Source organism: Gigantopelta aegis, chromosome 11 (genome assembly GCF_016097555.1).
Source record: "Gigantopelta aegis isolate Gae_Host chromosome 11, Gae_host_genome, whole genome shotgun sequence".
Classification (NCBI taxonomy): Eukaryota; Metazoa; Mollusca; class Gastropoda; order Neomphalida; family Peltospiridae; genus Gigantopelta; species Gigantopelta aegis.
In genome coordinates, this window is record NC_054709.1 from 16,582,181 (window position 1) to 16,607,085 (window position 24,905).

Genomic DNA, 24,905 nt, shown 5'->3' on the forward strand with positions numbered 1-24,905 from the left:
CCATTTGTACCCTTTTGCGTTTCTTTTTTTGAAGAGTATATATATATATATATATATATAACTACTGACATGTATTTATATGGATCAGTGGGTTTTTATGTGTTGTGTGAACAGAATTAAAATCAATTCAGGGAAACCGAATACCATGCAGCTATGATATACACATAAACACAGCAGGATTTCCTAGGTACATTAAGTGTTACCCAGCATGACGGTGCTTTTCATTTGTACTGGATTTCAGGATTCACAGTATGAAAACTAATCATCATATTTCCTTTTTTTCCTTTTTTTTATAATATACATTGATTGTTTAACTAATAAAATGTAATAAAGAAAATAAGTGTTGAATGTATAATTATTAATCCTGAGCAAATCAAAAGAATTATTATGGTAAAAATGTAACGCGAGTAACCGTGGAATTGCCTTTAAAATCCAAAACTGTAACCTTTCATTGAAACAATAAAGTAACAACAGAATTCTGTGAATGTTTTATTTTTAAAAAAAGTAAAACAAAATATTCTGTCACACAAAAATATGTGTTAAAGGTAGGGTCAACTCCATGCAGATAAAGATAAATGATAAAGAGGAAAAAATAGCTATTTCGGTTACTCGTATTACATGCATTGTGCTAGGTGGTCTATTTGACCAAGAATTACAAACATAACATATCATATTATGTAACTGCAGTGGGTGTAACATGTCGGTATTAGATATGCTATTACATATATGCAAGCTGTATTTGATTGTATAAAGCATAATTTATGTATTATGGCCTTATAAAATATGCTTTTATTGTATTTATTTGTCAAAATAATAGGCATCTATTCAGCATGTGATATTTTTTTGGCAACAACCTCAGTGACAATTTGTTTTTTTTATCCACGAACTTCAGCATATTGTTGATCACAAAACACATTAATTAATTAAAATAATTGATATTTAAATTTTGAGTCTTTGTCCGCTTCATCGTGGAATTGGCCGGGATTGATCCCTAGCTAATCCCTGTCGGTGGGCCCATTGGGCTTATTTTTTTTTGCTCCAGTCCGTTCACCATGACTGGTATATCAAAGGCTGTGGTATGTGCTATCCTGTAAGTGGGATGGCACATATAAAAGATCCCTTGCTGCTAGTGGAAAAATGTAGTACTAGCAGGTTTCCTCTGATGACTGTATCAGATTTACCAAATGTTTGACATCCAATTATATATGACCAATAGCCGATGAATAAATAGAGGATAATAAACGAGATACCAGTTATTATCAAGAAATAATTTTCAGTTGTCACGAGCTTTAGCGAATGACAAATGAAAATTATTTCACATGGGACATAAATTTGATAATAACTGGTACCGAGTTTGTTATTCTATTTATTACCTGAGCTATTTTTTTCTCTAAAACTAGTAAAAGCCTTTATTTTGGAAATAGAAACGATGTAAACCACTTTGCGCACTTGTTCTGAGTATTGCTATAACTTTGTTATTTAATCACGTTCATAGATAATTTTCAGAAACAAAAGTTCTCTTTATTCTGGTACAAAATCTATAGCGAATTACATTAAAATGACATTTTGTTATAAATTTAACACCAAAAAAACCACACAGCCGTAAACGCAAACTCTTTAAACTACATAACTTCATTGTGTGTGTTTGCCAAATCGTGATGACGTCATATTTAGTACCGAAAAGGTAATTGGTTTGTAAGCGTCAAATCATCCAATAGTATTGTTCGTTAGACCAATGCATGATAATTTCTCAGTGAGAAATTATGATTTTGATTTTTCCCCGTTATGAGTGCCTGCTGGGGTAATAATTATAATTAATCAATGTGCTCTAGTTAAAGGGACATTCCTGAGTTTGCTGCATTGTAAGATGTTTCCAACTAATAAAATATTTCTACGATTAAACTTACATATTAAATATATTTTCTTTTTTAGAATATCAGTGTCTGTATATTCAATGTGTTTCTGGTTGTCTCAATATTTGTAAGAAGCCCAAACTGGATTCTGTCTTAAAATAATTTCGTACGAACAAAAAATAATATTTTAGGAAATAAAATGAAATTTAACCTAGTACAAATATTAGAATGTACGAAAATATTTTTTTTTTAGGAAATAAAGTAAAATTTAACCTAGTAGTAGTACAAATATTATAATGATCATACCTTTAATATTCAGCCACCAATATTTTATGCAGAAAATATATTTGATATGTAATTACAATCGCTAAAATTAAAGTCTCCGTTAGTCGATAACATGTTAAAAATTGCAGCAAACTCAGTAATGTCCCTTTAAATAAAAGCAAACTTTAATTCTCCTAGACCCCCCACAATAAACATTCTGGCCCATATAGAAGAAACAAACGCCATATAATTGCATACAGTCAGTGCCGAATATGACCAGACGAGCTTTATTATAACAACAACCTTAACCATATTATCAAGACTTGGTCAGTCTCACGACATCAATACAGACTCTTCAACACATATTCTAAGGGTTCGTCAACCTCCTTTAGGACCAACTCCGATAATAATCTGCAACATGTGAAAAAGATTTGTATGTTATAATGTATAATTCAAAACAAAACATATTATAAAGACTTGTCAGTCTGAGAACTCTGTTCTGAACTTAATACGTATTATAAAGGTTCGCCAACCCTTAACAGCCCAAGTACAGTTATAAAAATTAATATAATAATCTATTCTTCATTCTGACTGCCGACCACTGAACTGAGAGAACTCATTACATGATACATTGCCTTTTGTACCACTTACACTCTATAAATACATATTACCTCCCTTGTTTATTTCCGTATACTAGGAGAAATAAATTTCTTTCTAATTCGGATCTCAAACGAAAGAAATTACATCTCTTTTCATTTCAACTTGACAGTGATATTCATTAGCGAACCAATTAAGATTTAAAAGCACTCTGTCCTGGACACACCTCAATCTAGTTCATCACGGTAAATGTTTTGGCCCGTAATTTATTGTGATGCTTATTGCTGGAGGTCCAGTAGATGTCAGAATATTATAAAATGGACCGTAGATGTTTACCTTGGAGCGTAGATGTTTACCTTGGTAGACAGGCTGGTAGGTACTGGGTTCGGATTCCAGTCGAGACATTGGATTTTTAATCCAGGTACCGACTCCAAACCCTGAGTGAGTGCTCCACAAGGCTCAATGGGTAAGGGTAAACCACTTGCACCGACTAGTGATCCATAACTGGTTCAACAAAGGCCATGGTTTATGTTATCCTGCCTGTGGGAAGTGCAAATAAAAGATCCCTTGCTGCCTGTCGTAAAAGAGTAGCCTATGTGGTGACAGCGGGTTTCCTCTAAAAACAAAAACAGTGTCAGAATGACCATATGTTTGACGTCCAATAGCCAATGATAAGATAAAAAATCAATGTACTCTAATGGAGTCGGTATATGGATTAAAAATCCCATGCCTCGACTGGGATCCGAACCCAGTACCTACCAGACTGTAGACCGATGGCCTAACCATGACGCCACCGAGGCCGGTCTATATATGTAAAGGCCTCTGATAGTTGAACATTTGTGTGTAACCCATTTCCTCTTTGCGTAACCAGTTATGTCCATGTAAATGAATCAGTGATGTCCTACATTTAATGCGCAAATGAAAAAGGTTAAATGCTAAATTAGATTTGCATGAGATGTGTGCAAATGAAGTGATTGTTCTCCAGATTTACAGAAGCCTCATATATACACATGTATTTATTATCCACATACATGTGTGTAAACATGTAGTTCAAGATGTACAGGAAAATACAACCAGTGTGACACACGTGTGTCATAACGATTTCACGTGCACAACAAATGACGCAATTTTGGGAAGCGACATCATAAAACAATGACAGCTTCCCCAGTCTTAGCTCTGTATAATCGCTTTTTAAAATGACATCATTTCAGAAAATGATGTCATTTCATCATCTCCTTGTCACGTTTGACATAGTCCTAGCTTGTCATTCATAAAAAAATTTATATTATGGATAATAAAGAAATGATTACACTTGTGTCTGAATCATACTGATTTTACGAAACTTGTCAGGATCCAGACACTCATTTCGTAAAATCAGTACAATACACAAGCTCATATAATAATCTCTATATTATTACCCACATGGTGGACAATAAACTGTTACATAAATAACATTTTCCCATGATACATTTATCTTTATTACTTGGACCATATGTTCAGTACATTGCGTAGTGTTATAGCAAGTGCTAGTCTATATTAAAAGGGTGAACAGACAAGGCTTTTGGACTGGTATACGTTATTCAGCAATATTTAATGCACATTATTGCTTGTTTTCAAATGAATTTTGGAACATTTAGCATTGGTATTTATTAAAAGGATTTACGATGCTTATGTGAAAACCAAAATTTGAATACCACTTTTTACTTGTTATCGGTAAAACAAAGTACATGTATACAGTCAAATAGATTTAAACTGAATAGCTCAAAGTCCTTAATTTTATCAAATAAAAAAATAATTCAGGCTTGCTGTGAGTGTCAGAAAATAATTTCAGGGTACATAATAAAACCAAAGCGGATCAAAGTGCCCCTACTAGGTGGTTATATGGGTTTGAAATCTTTTGAAACGGGACACTGCATTCTGGCGTTGGAAGCGGAGGGGTGGGGGTGGTGGGCATCAGCAATGCTTTTTATATATTTGTACATGTATTTATAGATATAGATATAGATGTATAGATATAGATATAGATATAGATATATGGATAGATATAGATGGATGGATGGATGGATGGTTGATTGGTTGGTTGGTTGGTTGGTTTGGATGGATGGTTGGGGTTGGTGTTGGGGTTGTGGTTGGATGGATGGATGGATGGATGGATGGTTGGTTGGTTGGTTGGTTGGTTGGTTGGTTGGTTGGTTGGTTGGTTGGATGGATGGATATGGGGGGGGGGGGCGCCCATGCTGATTTCACGTACTTACGCCGAAGTTTAAACAAAATTTTCTTACTGTAATATTTCTAAAAATTATAAAAATGTATCCATTGATTTCTGAGATTTTAGGTACATAATTGTACACTTAGTACCCTCTGGCCAAAACCCCTGAAAACCTTTTAACCTTTAAGCTCCGAATGTTGATATTTAATTTTGTTGTTCTTTCGTACAGTTGCAAGATGGCACAAAACGGCACAACGGAGATTCGTCAGAATAGTGTTCCCAAGATGGCTGCAAATGGCTTTGTTTCGAAAGAAAAGTCTGTTAAAACATCCTCAGAACCTGGTGGTCAGTATATTCGAATCTTGTATCCGGCGCAGATGGTACAGCAATGACCTTACTACTTTAAAAAAACAAATTGTTATATTTGTTGTATTTGTGAAAATGTCCTTCACAGGTGAATTTGAAAGGAGAGTCTGGCAACCTTGAGCCGTACCACTATTTGTTTTACACTGCCCCCCTTTGTGTATCCTTATATTTCAGCGATGGGATCTACTATGAACTAGCTTAGTTGGTAGGTCACTCACATGAAGTGTTTCAGTTGTAGAATTGAACCCCATTTTTCAACTTTGTTTAATGTACAAACCATTGCTCCATGACTGATGTATATATATATCTATCTATCTATATATGGATGTTCTGTTTGTAGCAAAGTGTATATAAAAGATCCCTTGCTGCTAAAGGAAAAATGTAATGGGTTTTCTCTGACCATATATCCCAACCAGTGCACCACAACTGGTCAAAGACTGTGGTATGTGCTATCCTGTCTGTGGGAAAGTGCATGAATATAAAAGATCTCTTGCAGATAATGCAAAAATGTAGCAGGTTTTCTCTGATGACTACGAGTCAGAATTACTAAATGATTGACATCCAGCAGCCATTGATTAATTATTCAATGTGCTCTAGTGGTGTCGTTAAACAAAACAAACTTTTTATTTAACTCACTGTATATCAGAATTATAAAATGTTTGACATCCTTCTCTTTCCCTCCCTCTCTCCCTCTCCCTCCCTCTCTCCCCTCTCTCTCTCTCTCTCTCTCTCTCTCTCTCTCTCTCTCTCTCTCTCTCTCTCTCTCTCTCTCTCTCTCTCTCTCTCTCTCTCTCTCTCTCTCTCTCTCAGACTCTCTCGCTCTCTCTCTCTCTCTCTCTCTCTCTCTCTCTCTCTCTGTCTCTCTCTCTCCATTCATTTGCTCCCTCTGTCCATCTGTCTCTCTCTTATCTTTGACGCCATATAACCGTAAAATAAAACTGTGTTGAGTGCGTCGTTAAATAAAACAGTTCCTTCCTTCCTCTCTTATCTTTCTCATTCTTTTATTTATACACGTACAAGTACATATTGGATTTGTCTCCCTTAGGAACAGCAAGGTTTCCAGCAGAGGAGGAACGTTTCCTGCGAGATCTGTTTGAAATGATTTTGAAAGACGCTGTCAAGGATTCGTTAAATCCAAACAGGTATATAGTAATTTCTCACCATAAAGATGCAGGGCTAGCTTCGCCACTCGCCAGTTTTTTATTTATGTAATAATCGATATTTTGGTATAAAATTAACTGGGTATTGATCTATAAAATGTGGACGTTTGATGGATATTTTGGCAAAATTTTCTGCTGACCCAGAGCTAGCCCTGGATAAATGTGTGTTGTACCTTGGGTTTGATTAATTGTCATATATTTTATTAGTCCCCTACCGGTCCAACTGGAGGGGACTATAGGTTTCATCTCCATCCTTCTGTCCGTCCATCCGTCCATCTGTCTGTCCCACATATAGTTTTTCTGATGTTTGTTTTAGAATTCCTTGAGATATTGAGGTAATTGAGCTGAAATTTTGGGTATAGCTTTATAATGTACTGTTACGTTTGACGACCATGGCGATTTACCAAATTTTTGACGGAGTTATGGCCCTTGAACATAGGATCTGTAAAATTAGTTTTCCTGACTTTTGTTTTGTAATGCCTGAAGATATTGAGATGAAATTTTGTATATTTCTTTATCATGTACTGTTACGTTTGACGACCATGGCGATTTACCAAATTTTTGACGGAGTTATGGCCCTTGAACATAGGATCTGTATAAATTAGTTTTCCTGACTTTTGTTTTGTAATGCCTGAAGATATTGAGATGAAATTTTGTATATTTCTTTATCATGTACTGTAACGTTTGACGACCATGGCGATGGCGATTTACCAAATTTTTGATGGAGTTATGGCCCTTGAACATAGGATCTGTATAAATTAGTTTTCCTGACTTGTTTTGTAATGCCTGAAGATATTGAGATGAAATTTTGTATATTTCTTTATCATGTACTGTTACGTTTGACGACCATGGCGATTTACCAAATTTTTGACGGAGTTATGGCCCTTGAACATAGGATCTGTAAAAATTAGTTTTCCTGACTTTTGTTTTGTAATGCCTGAAGATATTGAGATGAAATTTTGTATATTTCTTTATCATGTACTGTAACGTTTGACGACCATGGCAATTTACCAAATTTTTGATGGAGTTATGGCCCTTGAACATAGGATCTGTATAAATTAGTTTTCCTGACTTGTTTTGACTGAAGATATTGAGATGAAATTTTGTATATTTCTTTTTGTAATGCCTGAATTTTTGACGGAGTTATTGAGACTTTTGTTTTGTAATGCCTGAAGATATTGAGATGAAATTTTGTATATTTCTTTATCATGTACTGTTACGTTTGACGACCATGGCAATTTACCAAATTTTTGACGGAGTTATGGCCCTTGAACAAAGGATCTGTAAAAATTAGTTTTCCTGACTTTTGTTTTGTAATGCCTGAAGATATTGAGATGAAATTTTGTATATTTCTTTATCATGTACTGTAACTGATCAAGATGTAACTTTCTTGGTGGTATACCCACTTTTTACAAAGGTATGTCCCTTAAATTTAGGATATAAACAAATTGTTGGGTTCGGTAGTGGACATGTATTGCTTTAGCAGTACTCTCATAATGCTTGTTAAGTTCATTGTGTATTTAACGGTAAACCTGAAATTTACATCTTTTACTGAACCCATTAAAGGTTCATGGTTCACAACATTGCTCAATATTTTAGATTGATCTGTGTTGACAAAAATTAAAGTAGCACACTAATTGGGTTTTTTCTTCTATTTCCATTTGCTTTTTAAAAATTTATTAACATATAGGTATTACTATTCTGATGGTTGTGGTGATGGTGTCAACTTTGGGTTTTAGCTCAACATTAAAATGTTGCGCGTTTAAATTCCATTTCTAACAAACTATAAGTGCTATATCAATCAAAACTGGTTTATACATGTAGTTGCACCTACATGTATGGATGTTCATCACAATGCATGTGAAAAATAATTTGTACATTTTAGAATTAAATAAAAAAAATTAAAGGCTTATTTATTTTTTTATTATTATTATTCAGGGGTGTAGAAATGGAAAATATTTAACTAGCCCGCCGGACCAGAAGTAACTAAATTTTACTAGCCTGCCACAATTTCTACTAGTCTGCCAGTCTATAGAACAATATATTATTAACAGTATTATAATATACAGTGTGTTCACTTGAAATTATATATAAAGAGATATATTGATGGAACATTATTAAGAACATTTGGTAAGTGATCAGCATCATGTGGCAAACCAAGTCAAAAAGACAGGTAGACCGTCAGGCTGGAAGTTGCATTTTTTGACTCGTCCGTCAGAATGTTTACTCACATTTGGCGACCGGGTGAGTACTTTCTGCAGCCCTGATTATTTTTAAAACATGTATTGAGATGAACATCTATGAATGCAGCTATCAGAGACACCGAATATGTTTATGGTAGGCGAGATAATGAATTCTGTAGAATTCCTGTGACTTTTTGATTGTATTTCAATAAAATATATTAAATACTAAACTTATTCATAACATTTCCAACAAACAGGTGCCCCAAATTTTGCAACATTGAAATTCAGCAGGACAGTCCTATAAATCAACATTTTCTGTGAATAACATTATGGCGCATCTGTATTCTTTTACCACAGATGTAGTCACATTTACTTATTTAAAATTGAAGTTTGACATTTTAGTGCTGGAGAATTACGTGCAGATGAACTTTTGTAAATGGTTAAATGCATTGAGAAATAAATTTAATGATTATTTGTTCAAATTTGTTGTGGTTTCAGTAAGGTGGTTAATTTCAAGCACCCCCAGGAACTGACGAGTCTGTTGGATCTGGAAATCGACCACAAGAGGACGTCCAACGAGGAACTTATCAAGCTGTCGCGCGAGATCATTAAATACAGTGTGAAATCAGGCGAGTTCATCAGGGTTCTCCTTACAAGCATTAGGGATCGATCCCTGTCGGTGGACCCATTGGGCTATTTCTCATCCCAGCCAGTGCTCCACGACTGGTGTAACAAAGGCCATCGTATGTACTATCCTGTCTGTGGGATGGTGCATATAAAAGATCCCTTGCTGCTAATCGAAAAGAGTAGCCCATGAAATGGCGACAGCATCTTTCCTCCCTCAATATCTCTGTGGTCTTTAACCATATGTCGGATGCCATATAACCGTCAATAAAATGTGTTGAGTGCATCGTTAAATAAAAACATTTCCTTCCTTCCTTCCTTACAAGCATAACCCCAGGTGTGATGCGCAGTCAGTCTGGGGTCGACCCCCTGTCGGTGGGCCCACAAGCAGAGCTTCAAGAATTTTTAAAAATAAAAATCCAATAGCCATGGGATCAGTGAGTAAGCAAATTTACTAGCCATGATTAAAAATTTACTAGCCCTACTTTAAGTTACTTTTACTAATAGGAATAATCGGATATGTCACCTAAAGAAGGAGATGGAGCTTAAAAAGCCTTAGATTGGGAGGGGGTGGGGGGGAGGGCAGAATATTCATATTTACAAAATAGACTTACATGTATATTGCAACATTTGAAAACGTTTTTGGTTTTTAGTAGTTGTATAGCCCAATATTTTATGTCACTAGCCATGGGAGTGGGGCTACCATAATCTAGAAGCCCTGCCATTAAACTATTTCTTGTTCCAGCCAGTGCTTATTGGTCGTGGTATGTGCTATCCTGTCTGAGATACTGTATATAAAAGATCCCTTAATATTTATGGAAAAATATAGCAGGTTTTTCTAGGATCGATCCCCATCAGTGGACACATCAGGCTATTTCTCGTCCCAGCCAGTACACCATGACTGGTTTATCAAAGGCTGTGGTATGTGCTGTCCTGTCTGTAGGATGGTGTATATAGAAGATCCCTTGCTACTAATGGAAAAATATAGCAGGTTTTTATTTTTATCGATCCCTGCCAGTGGCCCATTGGGCTATTTCGTGTTCTCAGCCAGTGCACCACTACTGGTTTATCAAAGGCTGTGGTATGTGCTAACCTGTCTGTTGGATTGTGATTATAAAAGATCCCTTTCTACTAATGGAAAAATGTAACAGGTTTCTTCTCTAAGACTATAATTATTATGTCGAATTACCAAAAGTTTGACATCCAGTAACCGATGATTAATAAATCAATGTGCTCTAGTGTTGTCGTTGAGCAAAACGAATTTTAACTTTTAACCCCAGGCCTCTGAAAATTGTGAGAACGATCATTTCGTTTATGCATCGTTCATGCAAATTTAATTTAATTTTGCGCAACACATTTTTCTTTCTTGCATTACAATAAGGACATCATTCTTGTAGACACAACAGGTTGCTGCAGAAAACAAAAAAAACACTGCAGCAATTTCCACCGCATTGCTGATTGTGGTTATAAGTGCCAGGGTCCTAATTCACAAAGGTCTCTTAATAGGCTCTGTTAGACAACAAAGCATCCTCTTTGCAAGTCTTTTAGGATTGCACTGCGAGATCGCAAAGTTGCGAGAGTTTCGTGAATTAGGCCCCAGGTTTGCTCATACAGATAGCAAGCAAGTTTTATAAGCAGGGGCCTAAGTGTTCTGAATTTTATAACTGAATGGTCGGTCAATGGACTGACAGTATAGACATGCAGTAAACTGTAATTACTGTACACGAACTGTTTGTCATTTTTTTGTGAATTTATCGATGTATAGCGGTCACAAATAGCAGGGCTTCTAGAATTTTTATAAAATCCACTAGCCATGGGATCAATGATTTAACAATTCTACTAGCCACGATTAAAAATTCACTATCCCTACTTTACTTTAAGTTAATACAATTTTACTAAATAATAATCAGATATGTCACCTAAAGAGGGAGATAGAGATAAAACCATAACATTGGGGGGTTGGGGTTGGGGCAGGAAATTCAGATTTACAAATTACTTAACTGCAACATTTGACCTCCCCAAAAATCACTAGCCATCGGGCATGGTAATAGTAGTTATTTACTAGCCCAACTTTGGATATAACTAGCCATGGGAGTGGGGCAACCATAATCTAGAAACTCTGCAAATAGTATCAAATTGTGTAGCATAGGAAAGCCATTTTATACTAAGTTTGTGATGGTTATACATCAATAAATTCACCAAAAATTACGCAATTTTTATAATTACAAACAGTATTGCTATTCAGTTAAAAATACACAAACATCAGTTTCTAATATCCTTTCCTTGACCTGTTTAACGTAATGATGTCCCATTTGATATTATGACATCATCTTCTGGGTTTTAACGATGGGTAGTTTGTAATTGTATGAATGTGTCTGATGTTAATTTCTTTCTTTCTCTTTGTTCCAGGTCATCCTCATTTCTTTAACCAGCTCTATGGAGGATTCGACACATACGGTCTAGCAGGGGCGTGGCTGACGGATGCACTAAATACCAGCCAGTCAGTATAATTCACACCAGCCAGTCAGTCAGTATAATAATTAGTCAGTATAATACACACCAGCCAGTCAAAATAATTCACACAAGCCAGTCAGTATAATACACACCAGCCTGTCAGTATAATACACACCAGCCAGTCGGTATAATACACACCAGCCAGTCAGTATAATACACACCAGCCTGTCGGTATAATATACACCAGCCTGTCAGTATAATACACACCAACCAGTCAGTATAATACACACCAACCAGTCAGTATAATACACACCAACCAGTCAGTATAATACACACCAGCCTGTCAGTATAATACACACCAGCCAGTCAGTATAATACACACCAGCCAGTCAGTATAATACACACCAGCCAGTCAGTATAATACACACCAGCCAGTCAGTATGAATCACACCAGCCAGTCAGTATAAGTCACACCAGCCAGTCAGTATAATTCACACAAGCCAGTCAGTATAATTCACACCAGCCAGTCAGTATAATTCACACCAGCCAGTCAGTATAATTCACACCAGCCAGTCATTTTAATATTTTAGATCAGTTAATGTTGATTAAAATTGGTCAAAAAATCAAAAAAGTTGTGTTTACTTACGGGCATTTGTGGCCGGCTGTCCAGTATCAGTGAAGGATTATGGGGGGTTTCCAGTTGAACGGACCCCCACCCCCCCGGCTAAAAAAACCCCAACCCTGCCACATAGACCTAACAAGGTTCGCACATGCTTGAAAAGGTCCTAAATTTGAAAAGTTTCCCTAAAAAGTCCCTATTTTGATCATTTAGCCCTAAAAAGTGCTATGTTTTACGGACAAGTTCACAAAAGACCCTAACTTGGGCATATAAGCCCTGAAATCGTTAGACATTTTTCTTCTTCCAGAAACATTAAATAAATTGCCAAAAATACATCAGTATCTACTTTCATTTGTTAATCTCTGTGCTCGCTCAAACGTTGGTGTGTAAATGAAGCCAACATGATACCAACGATTCATTCGTAAAACATCGTCAATGTTTGGTATTGTTCATAGAAGGATTCATTCGTAACTTTCGGGGAGGGCTTGATTGGTCATTCTAAAACAAAACACGTTTCTAAAATACTAATCAAGAGTCTTAATCTCAGTGCAAACTAAATAAAATGGAATATTCTAAACTGATCTGAACTGAATCAGACATTTATGCCTATGTTTATAAAAATGTGTAGGACAGTTCTCTGTTGATTCCGATGGCCTGCTCCAACACTAATTATTTTGTTGAGTTCGAAGATCATTGCAAATGGCAGACAGCAACATTTTTGTCCCTAAATTTGACTTACATTGACCCTAAAAAGTCCCTAAATTTAAGTTTGAAATTTCTGTATGAACCATGTCTAAATTAATGTCCACGTGTGTACCCTCTCGTCTCCTCATTCATGCACAACGATTGAAAAAAAACCCCAGCCTACCTACCCCTAACCCCCAATGTTACTGGAAACATGATTGTTTCCTTTCTTTATGAAATTATAAACATTTACATATTGTTTCGGAAACCCCATACCTAAAGCATAATCCACCCCTGAGTATTTATGTCCATTATTCCTAATAACAGTAGTTTTCTGACAAGAATTAAAAAAAAAAAACAACTACGATTCATATTCCAATATTTGGTGATTTTTGTGTTTGGTAAAATGATCAAATTTATGATCAAATTAGCTGTTACAATTGGCTATCGATCCCTGAAAATTACCGCAACGTGCCACCAGAGTTTACAAGCGAAAATTCTTGCCGAAAACCACTCAAAATTGCAAGGTATTTTCCACTGAAAAATTAAAACTTAAAGCAGGCATAGTGTCAGTGTTTCCTTTTTTTATTTCCTGTATTTCCTGTATTTCCTTTGAGTGTCGTGTGCAAAATGGCGGGAAATATGAATTGGGGAATGTACTATATACAGTGTACAGTATGTCGACTGGCGTGACGTTGGACGAGATATCTTGCCTGCAGTAGTCACAAGGTTAAACGTTAGTGGTTGGAAGTGTGTTATTCTGATCTGTAAACAATTGTTTTATTTTCAGGTACACTTTTGAAGTTTAGTGGATTCTGATATGTAAACAATTGTTTTAATTTCAGGTACACTTTTGAAGTTTAGTGTGTGCATGTCTGATATGTAAACAATTGTTTTATTTTCTGGTACACTTTTAAAGTTTAGTGGAGGCATGTTTGATATATGTAAACAATGATTTATTTTCAGGTACACTTTTGAAGTAGCGCCCGTGTTCACTTTGATGGAGAAGACGGTGCTAGGCAAGATGGGTCGTTTGGCTGGTTTCAATGATGGAGATGGGATATTCTGTCCAGGTGAGGCCTTGTTGAGGTCAATAGTAGTATTGAAAGAAATGTTTTATTTAATTATTCGCTCAACACACTGTCCAGGTGAGGCCTTGTTGAGGTCGATAGGAGTATTGAAAAAAAGCAAAATGTTTTATTTAATTATTCGCTCAATACACTGTCCAGGTGAGGCCTTGTTGAGGTTGATAGGAGTATTAAAAGAAAGCAAAATGTTTTATTTAATTATTTGCTCAATACACTGTCCATGTGAGGCCTTGTTGAGGTCGATAGGAGTATTGAAAGAAAGCAAAATGTTTTATTTAATTATTCACTCAACACATTTTAATTATGCAAATTGCAAGAGTGATATTTTCATTTGCTCGTCGCTCGCTTAAGTATAGACTGCGTAACCAATTCTTTGTGTTCACACATTGAACTTATGACATGACGAGTTACGTAAAAACGAAATGGGTTACCTGAATTTGTTTTTGCGTAACCCATAAAAGGCCTACACATATGTTCAATTCTCAGGGGCCTGTATTGGGTATATGGCATTGGACATGATTAAGGAACACTGAGATAAAACAAGGGGTGGCACATAGCAAAGTGGTAAAGCACTTGCTTGATGCGCAGTCTGTCAAGGGTTAATCCTTGTCCGTGGGTCCATTGGGCTATTTCTCGTTCCAGCCAGTGCACCACTAATGTTATATCAAAGGCCGTGGTATGTGCTATTCTGTCTGAAATTGTGCATATAAAAGATCCCTTGCTGCTAATGGAAAAATGTAATGGGTTTCCTCTCTGTATGTCAAAATTACCAAATGTTTGACATCCAATAGCCGATGATTAAAAAATAAATGTGCTCTAGTGGTGTTGTTAAAGAAAACAAACATTTCTTTTCACATTACCTGTCCTCAAAACAAGTGTGCTCCCCCCCCCCCCCCCCCCCCCCCCGGCTAGTAGTCTGGTCCGAATATCCGAACAGCCAATGGGATGGCCTAAATTCTACTGCATACTCCCTCTAGTTCCGGTAACTTCCTTCTTTTTCTCTTCGCTATCTGGTCTGGACGTGTTTTCTTTGGCTCGGCTTAGGAGTCAATTTTTTTTGGTCGGATTTTGGTTTTGTATTCGTGTTTTATGGTGGAATATTTTTCTCCATGGTATTCATTATCTTTATTGTTTCCTTTTGGTGAATCATTCAGTTGTGTTGTGACGTACTCGTTTCACTGTTTCAGGTGGGTCTGTCTCTAACATGTACGCGATAAACTTGGCACGCTTTAAGAAGTTTCCTTCCGTCAAGACGGATGGCATGGCTGGTCTTCCCAAGATGTGCATCATTACGTCGGAGGAGGTAGGTACACATTAAAATTGTAAATAATACACTAGCTCAGGCATCGAAATAAGCATTGTGTCTGGTAACCCATTTACAGGTTATCACAAAATATAGACTGGTAACCTATAAATTCCTGTTACTACTATTTTTGAACGCCCTTACATGTGTGCCAGATGATTATTTTAGTACACATGCATTTATAAACGTTTATGAAATTGTATCGGTGCACGTGAACATCGGTACGAGAAACGAAATCTGGAAGTAAATTTATCTAGTGGGCGTTGCTTAAACTCTGATTGCCGAAATTGCTTGCAATTGCACAAATGCGCACAAACATTGGTGCATTTTCATGCGAGAAAATGAAATGCAGAAGTAAATTTATCTGCTTAAATGTGGAATGATTATAATTGCTTGCAATTGCACAAATGTGCACAGACATTGATGCAATTCCTTACTAGAAAATGAAACTGTTAACGTTGAAATTTGTCGAGAACGAAACACCGTTCTCAACTTTTCTTACATGTGGTAACCTCCCGGTAACCTGAACGACCATTCTCGACTTATTTCGATGCCATCTAGCTCAGTTGGTAGAGGCCCTTTTTTTAATTGTTTTTAATCTCATTCTCTTTAAATTTTATCATATTACAGGGACACTACTCTATGAAGAAGATGGCCGCCACTCTTGGTATGGGAATGAACAGCATCATTCCAGTGCAGTGTGACGACCAAGGTCGAATGAAGGTGGACAAGGTGGAGGAGGCGATCAAAACAGCTCAGAAAAATGTTCGTTTAACTGAATATAATAAAATTTCTGTTAAATTCATTACAATTTAACATCATCCCATTGGTCCTGCCGTAGCAATGTGAGTTCGTTAATTTCTGATGAACATAAAAGTAACATTGTCAGGGATAATCAATTGTGATGTTCACTTTATATTGGTACTTTGTCTTAATGAGTGATTGTTTAAAGGTGCAGACCCTAGTTTCAGCCCGTGAAAATTTACGCTAAGTTTAGTTAATCTACAAAACTTGCAACACACATTTTGGTAAGGTTCTAAAGATGATAAGCTAAAGTCTGAGATGTTTGATCGGGGAAATACTGTCTAAAAATAGCTAGAACGTGTCTTGATAATCATTACTTCTCAGACTAATGTACGTTTTATGAAAAATGCATTTTGGGGTATTACAAAATCCTGGATGACCAGAACCACGAGGTGTACGAGAATTAATATTCTAAATAGTAAAATGTACGTACTTCTAATTTAAATGATAAAAAAACAGTTTTGAGAATGCAAAATATGTTGTAGTATTTAAAAACTAGGATATATCACTGTTGTCTGTTATTTCTTTTGCGTTTATCTGCACCGATTCACACAGTTTGTGGATTTTTTGTTTGAGTTCATACCCAGATGAAAGTAAAAGAAATAACAGACAACCGTTAAGTATTTTCATGGTTTCAGCCAATTAACAGGCATTCAAGATCAGAGGCTTATAGATATAGTTTTAAAATGCTTAAAGGGACATTCGTCTCCCTCAAAATTAAATGTGCATATAAATTTTGCGAATCGCAAATTGCATGAAATTTAAAATTATTTTGTACAGTATGCTAAAAGCAGATTCATAACATCATGTATGCTACCTAGGGTCTCCGTGATTACTCGGGCATAGGCCGAATCTAGCAAGACTCGAGGTCATTCACAGGACACGAGTACTCTTACAAGGAAGAGCACTCTCATTTAATTCCACGTCGTCGAACACCCGACATAATCACTGTAGTGACAGTGGTTCATTAGTACATGTCATCACAGCTGTACTTATTCTAATGAGTTCTGTCTGGTACTGGGTGAGACGTAGTGACAGTGGTTCATAAGTACATGTCATCACAGCTGTACGTATTCTAATGAGTTCTGTCTGGTACTGGGTGAGATGTAGTGACAGTGGTTCATTAGTACATGTCATCACAGCTGTACTTATTCTAATGAGTTCTGTCTGGTACTGGGTGAGACGTAGTGACAGTGGTTCATTAGTACACGTCATCACAGCTGTACTTATTCTAATGAGTTCTGTCTGGTACTGGGTGAGACGTAGTGACAGTGGTTCATTAGTACACGTCATCACAGCTGTACTTATTCTAATGAGTTCTGTCTGGTACTGGGTGAGACGTAGTGACAGTGGTTCATTAGTACACGTCATCACAGCTGTACTTATTCTAATGAGTTCTGTCTGGTACTGAGTGAGACGTAGTGACAGTGGTTCATAAGTACACGTCATCACAGCTGTACTTATTCTAATGAGTTCTGTCTGGTACTGAGTGAGACGTAGTGACAGTGGTTCATAAGTACACGTCATCACAGCTGTACTTATTCTAATGAGTTCTGTCTGGTACTGAGTGAGACGTAGTGACAGTGGTTCATAAGTACACGTCATCACAGCTGTACTTATTCTAATGAGTTCTGTCTGGTACTGGGTGAGACGTAGTGACAGTGGTTCATAAGTACACGTCATCACAGCTGTACTTATTCTAATGAGTTCTGTCTGGTACTGGGTGAGACGTAGTGACAGTGGTTCATAAGTACACGTCATCACAGCTGTACTTATTCTAATGAGTTCTGTCTGGTACTGGGTGAGACGTAGTGACAGTGGTTCATTAGTACATGTCATCACAGCTGTACTTATTCTAATGAGTTCTGTCTGGTACTGGGTGAGACGTAGTGACAGTGGTTCATTAGTACATGTCATCACAGCTGTACTTATTCTAATGAGTTCTGTCTGGTACTGGGTGAGACGTAGTGACAGTGGTTCATTAGTACATGTCATCACAGCTGTACTTATTCTAATGAGTTCTGTCTGGTACTGGGTGAGACGTAGTGACAGTGGTTCATTAGTACATGTCATCACAGCTGTACTTATTCTAATGAGTTCTGTCTGGTACTGGGTGAGACGTAGTGACAGTGGTTCATAAGTACATGTCATCACAGCTGTACCTATTCTAATGAGTTCTGTCTGGTACTGGGTGAGATGTAGCCCACTGGTAAATTAAAGTGCTCACTTGATGCATAGTCGATCTGGGGTCGATCCCCATCGGTTGGCCCACTGGGCTATTTCTCGTTCCAGCCAGTGTTCAACAACTGGTGTAACAAAGGCTGTGGTATGTACTATTCTGTCTGTGGGATGGTGCATATAAAACATCCCTTGCTGCTAATCGAAAAGAGTAGTCCATGAAGTGGCGACAGCGGGTTTCCTCTCTCAATATCTGTGTGGTCCTTAACCATATGTCTGACCCCATATAACCACAAATAAAATGTGTTGAGTGCATCGTTATATAAAACATTTCCTTCCTTCTCATGTAATTATGTTTTTTAAAACATCATTTTGCCATATGCTTGCCGCCGGTTACATTATAGGGCTATGAGACATAAAGGGAAACAGAAGTCGAATGTGTGAAAAGCAATACAATGGCATGATTTGACATCTATGTTCAGCGCTGGAATTAAGATGCATAACGCTATTTTACTTTATTCCTTAGTCTCATTATCATCTAGTGTATGTGTCGGGTACTCGGTTTGAGGTTGAGTTTGACCCTCGAGTACTTGAGTCCAATATTTTTGACACATGGAGGCCCTAATGCAACAGCTTCTTTCCACACTTTTAACATTATAATTATTTTGTAATATTGTGAATAAATTAGCATATATTATCTTAAATTAAAAAATAAATAAATGAAAATAAAGTAACATTTTTATATAAACGTATTCTGTTGATAACCGAAAAAGGTCAAATAATTATGATGGTGTGCCAAGAACATTTATTTGTTTTAATTATAATTTTTTTTTTTTTTTTTTATTAATTTTTTTTTTTAATCACACTTGGTGATCAACTGAAAATTGAGTTGCAACTACTATTTAAATTTTTAGAATTGTTTAGCGATCTCCAAAATTTGTGTACTGAGTCGTGACGCACTACTGAACTATATGTTTTCTGGTGCGTTACAGGGAATGGTTCCAATAATGGTGAACGTGACATCGGGCACGACGGTTCTGGGAGCGTACGATCCGCTGGACGCCATAGCAACCGTGTGCAAGAAACACGGAATCTGGGTCCACTGTGACGGGGCCTGGGGCGCGGGCTGCCTGCTGTCGAAGAACCTCAAACACCTCATGAAAGGAATCGAAAAGTACGTATCCATGTCTGCTTTGTTTTCTCACTCATGACACACGTAGTTAGGCTCAAGCTCTGGAGGTGCAATAGGTTGTAGCATAGGCATAGGAAGTGTGTCGTGAGGTGTGTGTTGCCTTCCAAAATTATACATTGCTCTCTCCCCTCTCCACTGAAATGCGAATTAATACATAACCTGATGTGGGATGTACCCCAGTGGTAAAGAGCATGCTTGATGTGTGGTTGTTTTGGTATCGATCCCCGTCGGGGGCCCATTGAGCTATTTCTTGTTCCTTCCAGGACGGTAAATGCAATAGCTAGACCCTTCATTCTAATCGGAAAGCTAGGGTAGCCTAGAACCTGGCAGCAACGGGTTTCCTCTCTAATTACCTCTGTGGTCCTTAACTATATATCTGATGCCACATAACCATCCTTAAAAATATGATCAAGTGTGTTGTTAAATAAAACAAAAATTCTTCATTATTTAAGAATAGCCATTTGCATAGCAACCAGTGAAATCATATTGTCTTGTCTGGTCACAATCGGATACTCTCGTAAAAGGCATTTGCATTTTATGTGTAGAATATATTACATGCATATTTTTATGATTAAGATATTTAGACTTGTTTCTGTAGGTTGCCTGTTGTGTTGTTTCAGAGCTGATTCCCTGACGTGGAACCCGCACAAGATGATGGGATCACCGCTACAAACATGTGCCTTCCTAACACAGCACAAGGTAAATGGTTCTCATTTCTCATGACTGGGCAGGATGTAGCCCAGTGGTAAAGCGCTCGCTTGATATGTGGAATGGTGCATATAAAAGATTCCTTGCTACTAATGAAAAAAATGTAGCAGGTTTTCTCTCTAAGTGTGTCAGAATTACCTAATGTTTGACAACAAATAGTCAGTGTTTAATAAATCAACATGCTCTAGTGGTGTCATTAAACAAACCAAACTTCAACTGAAGACCATTAGAATTGTCAAATGTTTGACATTCAATAGCCAGTGTTTAGTAATTAATCAATGTGCTCTAGTTGTGTCATTAAGTAAACGTCAACTGAAGACTGTATGTCAGAATTACCAAATGTCGAACATCTATTAGTCAGTGTGCTCTAGTGGTGTCTTTAAACAAACCACTGTGTCAGAATTAACAAATGTTTGACATCCAATAGCCAATGATTAATCAATGTGTTGTCATTAAACAAATCAAACTTCAACTGAAGACTCAGAATTAACAAATGTTTTGACATTCAGTAGCCAGTATTTAATAAATCAAATGTGCTCTAGTGGTGTCATTAAACAAACTGAAGACTACATGTCACAGTTGTCAAATGTTTCACATCCAGTAGCCGATGAGTAATAAATTAATGATTGTACTCTAGTGGTGTCGTTAAACAACATGAAGGCTATATGTCAGAATTATAAGATATTAAACGACCTTTCATTTCGTATCGTGTTTATGTCCCGAGTGAAATAATTTTCATTTGTCACAAGCTTTAGCGAATGACAATGAAAATTATTTCACGAGGGACATAAACATGATACGAAATGATAGCGAGTTTAGTATCTTATTTATTACCCATAATCGATCTTAATTTATATCACTCATCTCGTTTCGTTGACGTTCCCACGTGGCGTTCTGGTGTTACGTATCACTTTCATATGTACCAAGATATATGGGTAATAATTATCAAATATTTGACATTCAATAGCTGATTATTAATACATTGGTCAGCCCTCTGTGTTCACTTTTTCATCCAGGAGCGAGACAGTGCCTACTTGTATTTTTATATAGATAGTATGAAATGTTTTAAGTGGCAAAATTAAAATAAATAATATACATGTGTATGCGACCAAAACCGGTCACAATGTAGAGGACTGTTGGTGTTCTTTAGTGTTTCAAACAAACCCAAACCAAACAAAACAAAACGTTTTTTTTATTGAAAACATATTTCAATGCATTGAATATACTGTAAAGTACTCTGATAACAAACCGGAAGAGACCATGATAGTTAATTTGTTATAGCGGTAGTTCGTTGTACACATTTGCATTAAATTCATTATTTATGTATTGGGAGATAAAACGGGACTTTACAATCAGTTTGTTTTATGCAGTAGTTCATTCTAAGTATGTTCATTATAAGTGTACTTCACTGTATATATACTCTCCAAAAAAAGTAGGGGAACTCTAATAAGAATTTACAATTGACAAAATTGTAAGGTATATTAGCTGTGGGGAATGATTATATGATAATAGTGAATTAATTGGGCAAACATTACAACCGGTAGTTCAGTATTACACTAGGTTTTATGACCACCAAAGATCTTGAAGGACGATTGGGGTAAGAAGTGAAATTTGAAAGTTGACGGGGTTTTTTTTATCAGTAAATCGCAAATTCAAACAATAAAAATGACTAAAAACAAAACAATAACAAATGTATGATCAACAGAATGAAAAAGATTGACAGAAATAATGTTCCACAGAGATTAATGGACCTTCCTTGCAATTGTCAAAATCGAGAATGACACCCCACGCACGCGTACGGGGCAACTGCGTGATGCACGTGAAAACTGTGGAATGTGTTTCGGTGTGTTGATAAACAGACTTGAACGTTCTTTACTAGGATGTCTGTGGTCAAGACGTATGTTTGGTCTAATAGTTGATATTAACATTAATATTTCAGGTTCCCCATCTCTCTTTTTTTTGAAGAGTATATATACAAAAGGATTGGGCACAAGTTGTCCAACCTACAAGGTAAATGTTACAAAATGGTTCTTTCCTCATGTTTTTTAAGAATCTGCTGGCGGAGTGTCATTCTGCGAAGGCGAAGTACCTGTTCCAACAGGACAAGTTCTACGACGTGAGCTACGACACAGGCGACAAGTCCATACAGTGCGGCCGCAAGGTCGACGTGCTCAAACTGTGGATGATGTGGAAGGCCAAGGGAGATAACGAGTTCGCCAGAGACATCGAAAACATATTCGACTGTGCAAGGTTTCTGTCTTGATGAGATTTTTATTTAAAGCGACTGACTCTTGTTATTGGGAAGTGCAAATTACATTTGATTATTGCACCTTTTTGTCTCGCTTTTATTAGAGCACGATGTAGCCCGGTAGTAAAGTGCTCGCCTGGTATATCAAAGGCCGTGGTATGTGCTACCCTGTCTGTGGGATGGTGCATATAAATGGTCAGTAGCTACCAGAGGAATAATGTAGCAGGTTTCCTCTTTCAAGACTATATATATCAAAATTACCACATGTTTGACATCCAACAGCCGATGATTAATGACATGTTGGCTAATCTATGTGCTCTAGTGGTGTAGTTAAACAAAACGAAGCTTCACTTTACTTTTCATGGATTATGGGCACAATATGTTAAAGTAAGTTACTTAAGAGATCATCTTTCAACATGTCATCTAATTATCATTCACACACACAGATACAGACACACACACATACAGACACACACACAGATACAGACACACACACATACAGACACACACACACACACAGATACACACACAGACACACACACACATACACACAGATACACACACACACACATAAAAAATGATAAAAGAAAACAAGTGTACAGTATATATGTATTTAAAAATAATTATAAGAAATAATATCCTTTTACATGTTTCATCTTACCTTCAGAAAGGAACTGCTAAATATGACGTCCAATTATATATATATTTAAAAAAAAAACCAAGATTTCCTATTCTATGTTTCAGGTACTTGACAGAAAAACTTAAAAAAACAGAAGGGTTTCGATTGGTTTTGCAAAAGGTAATATATTTGTTCTTACAATTGATAAACACTTAACACAAGTTTCGTAAAATCAGTACGATTAATTGACACGCAAGTGTAATAATTTCTTTCTTATCCACATTATTATTTTCATGAATAACAAGCTAGGACCATGTCAAAATGTTTCAAACATAACTAAAAAGAGACGACGAAACGACGTCATTTTGTTTTAAGCGTTTATACTGGAAAAGCGGCATTAAGTTATGACATCGCTTCACAAAATGATGTTATTCGATGTCATATTGGTTATATTTCCCTGAATATCTTGAACTATGGGGATAATAAATTAATATATAAACACCCCCATGAACATCTGTTGGGCCCTGTGTGTGACATGTATTCAACTTTAATTTGATTGAGAGAAATAGTTTTAATATTTCAGACTGATACATGTATGTGAAAAACATTGAGTGGAGTGATTAATTGCTCCCCTAACTTAGATTATGGGGAGTCATTTATAAAAAGTGTTTGAAATAAGCACTTGTCCGTTTGTCCTGACAAGTGAAAATCCGCTCGGACAAACAAAATGAACCTCAGTGGTTGTCCAGTGGACAAGTGAAAATGTTGGGCAATAGATTTCTAGATGTATTTGTCCGGTGGACTAGTAAAAAAGTTCTGCTTATTTCTATCACTGTAAAATATGTTACAAAACTGATAAATTCACATGTTAAGAGAAGCTAAAAATTACTCTCCTTAAACTAGTCTCAGGGGACTGATGGGGGGAATAACTCCGTAAAGGGACATTCCTGAGTCTGCTGCAGTTTTTAAGATGTTATCGACTAACAGATTTTTTAACGATTGTAATTACATATCAAATACACATGTATATCTTTTTGCATAAAATATTAGTGGCTGTATATTAAATGTTTCTGATCGTTCTGATATTTGTAGTAGGTTAAATTTCATTTGATTTCCTAGAAAAAAAATTGTTTTCGTACGTACAAAATTATTTGAAGACAGAATCCAGTTTGGGCTTCTTACAAATATTAACACGATCAGAAACACATTGAATATACAGACACTGATATTCTAAACAAAAAAATATATTTAATATGTAAGTTTAATCGTAGAAATATTTGATTAGTCGGAAACATCTTACAATGCAGCAAACTCGGGAGTGTCCCTTTAAATGGCGAGATCTGATATTCATACGGAAAATGGTAGTCCTAGATCTTTTCTGTTTATTCATCTTTTCACAGTTAACAACAGTTTCACAGAATTTCAAATGAGATTGTAAATCGTGGTTTTCTCTCTTTCAGCCCGAATGCACCAATGTTGGTTTCTGGTACATACCGCCCAGTTTACGAGGTCAGAAGGAGACCAAGGAGTGGTGGGACAAGGTTTCCAAGGTGACCATTTGTTTTTATACACCCATTTCTGACGGGTCGTATTGTCAGTTACTAAAATGCTGAAATGGTGTCGGTTGCTAAAATGGTGTCAGTTACTAAAATGCTCAAATGGTGTCAGTTACTAAAATATGTATCCATTATTAAAATGGTGTCAGTTACTAAAATGGTGTCAAATACTCAAAATGGTGTCAGTTACTAAAAT

The 24,905-nt window shown here is 36.5% G+C and overlaps 1 protein-coding gene across 3 annotated transcripts in view; it reads left to right on the forward strand.

The window, feature by feature from the left end:
• The window catches only part of LOC121385004 (cysteine sulfinic acid decarboxylase-like), a 59,116-nt gene that overhangs the window by 25,823 nt on the left and 8,388 nt on the right, over positions 1-24,905 (forward strand). For all 3 annotated transcript variants that reach the window (XR_005959489.1, XM_041515528.1, XM_041515529.1), the window contains exons 2-13: positions 5,153-5,268; positions 6,335-6,431; positions 9,131-9,261; positions 11,666-11,756; positions 13,980-14,086; positions 15,289-15,404; positions 16,035-16,169; positions 19,379-19,560; positions 20,199-20,277; positions 22,337-22,536; positions 23,279-23,333; positions 24,614-24,703. Coding sequence is in view for 2 of the 3 variants with exons in the window: in XM_041515528.1 (XP_041371462.1) it covers positions 5,160-5,268; positions 6,335-6,431; positions 9,131-9,261; positions 11,666-11,756; positions 13,980-14,086; positions 15,289-15,404; positions 16,035-16,169; positions 19,379-19,560; positions 20,199-20,277; positions 22,337-22,536; positions 23,279-23,333; positions 24,614-24,703 (1,392 nt within the window). In the remaining variant the exon portion in view is untranslated. The remainder of the gene's footprint in view (positions 1-5,152; positions 5,269-6,334; positions 6,432-9,130; positions 9,262-11,665; positions 11,757-13,979; positions 14,087-15,288; positions 15,405-16,034; positions 16,170-19,378; positions 19,561-20,198; positions 20,278-22,336; positions 22,537-23,278; positions 23,334-24,613; positions 24,704-24,905) is intronic.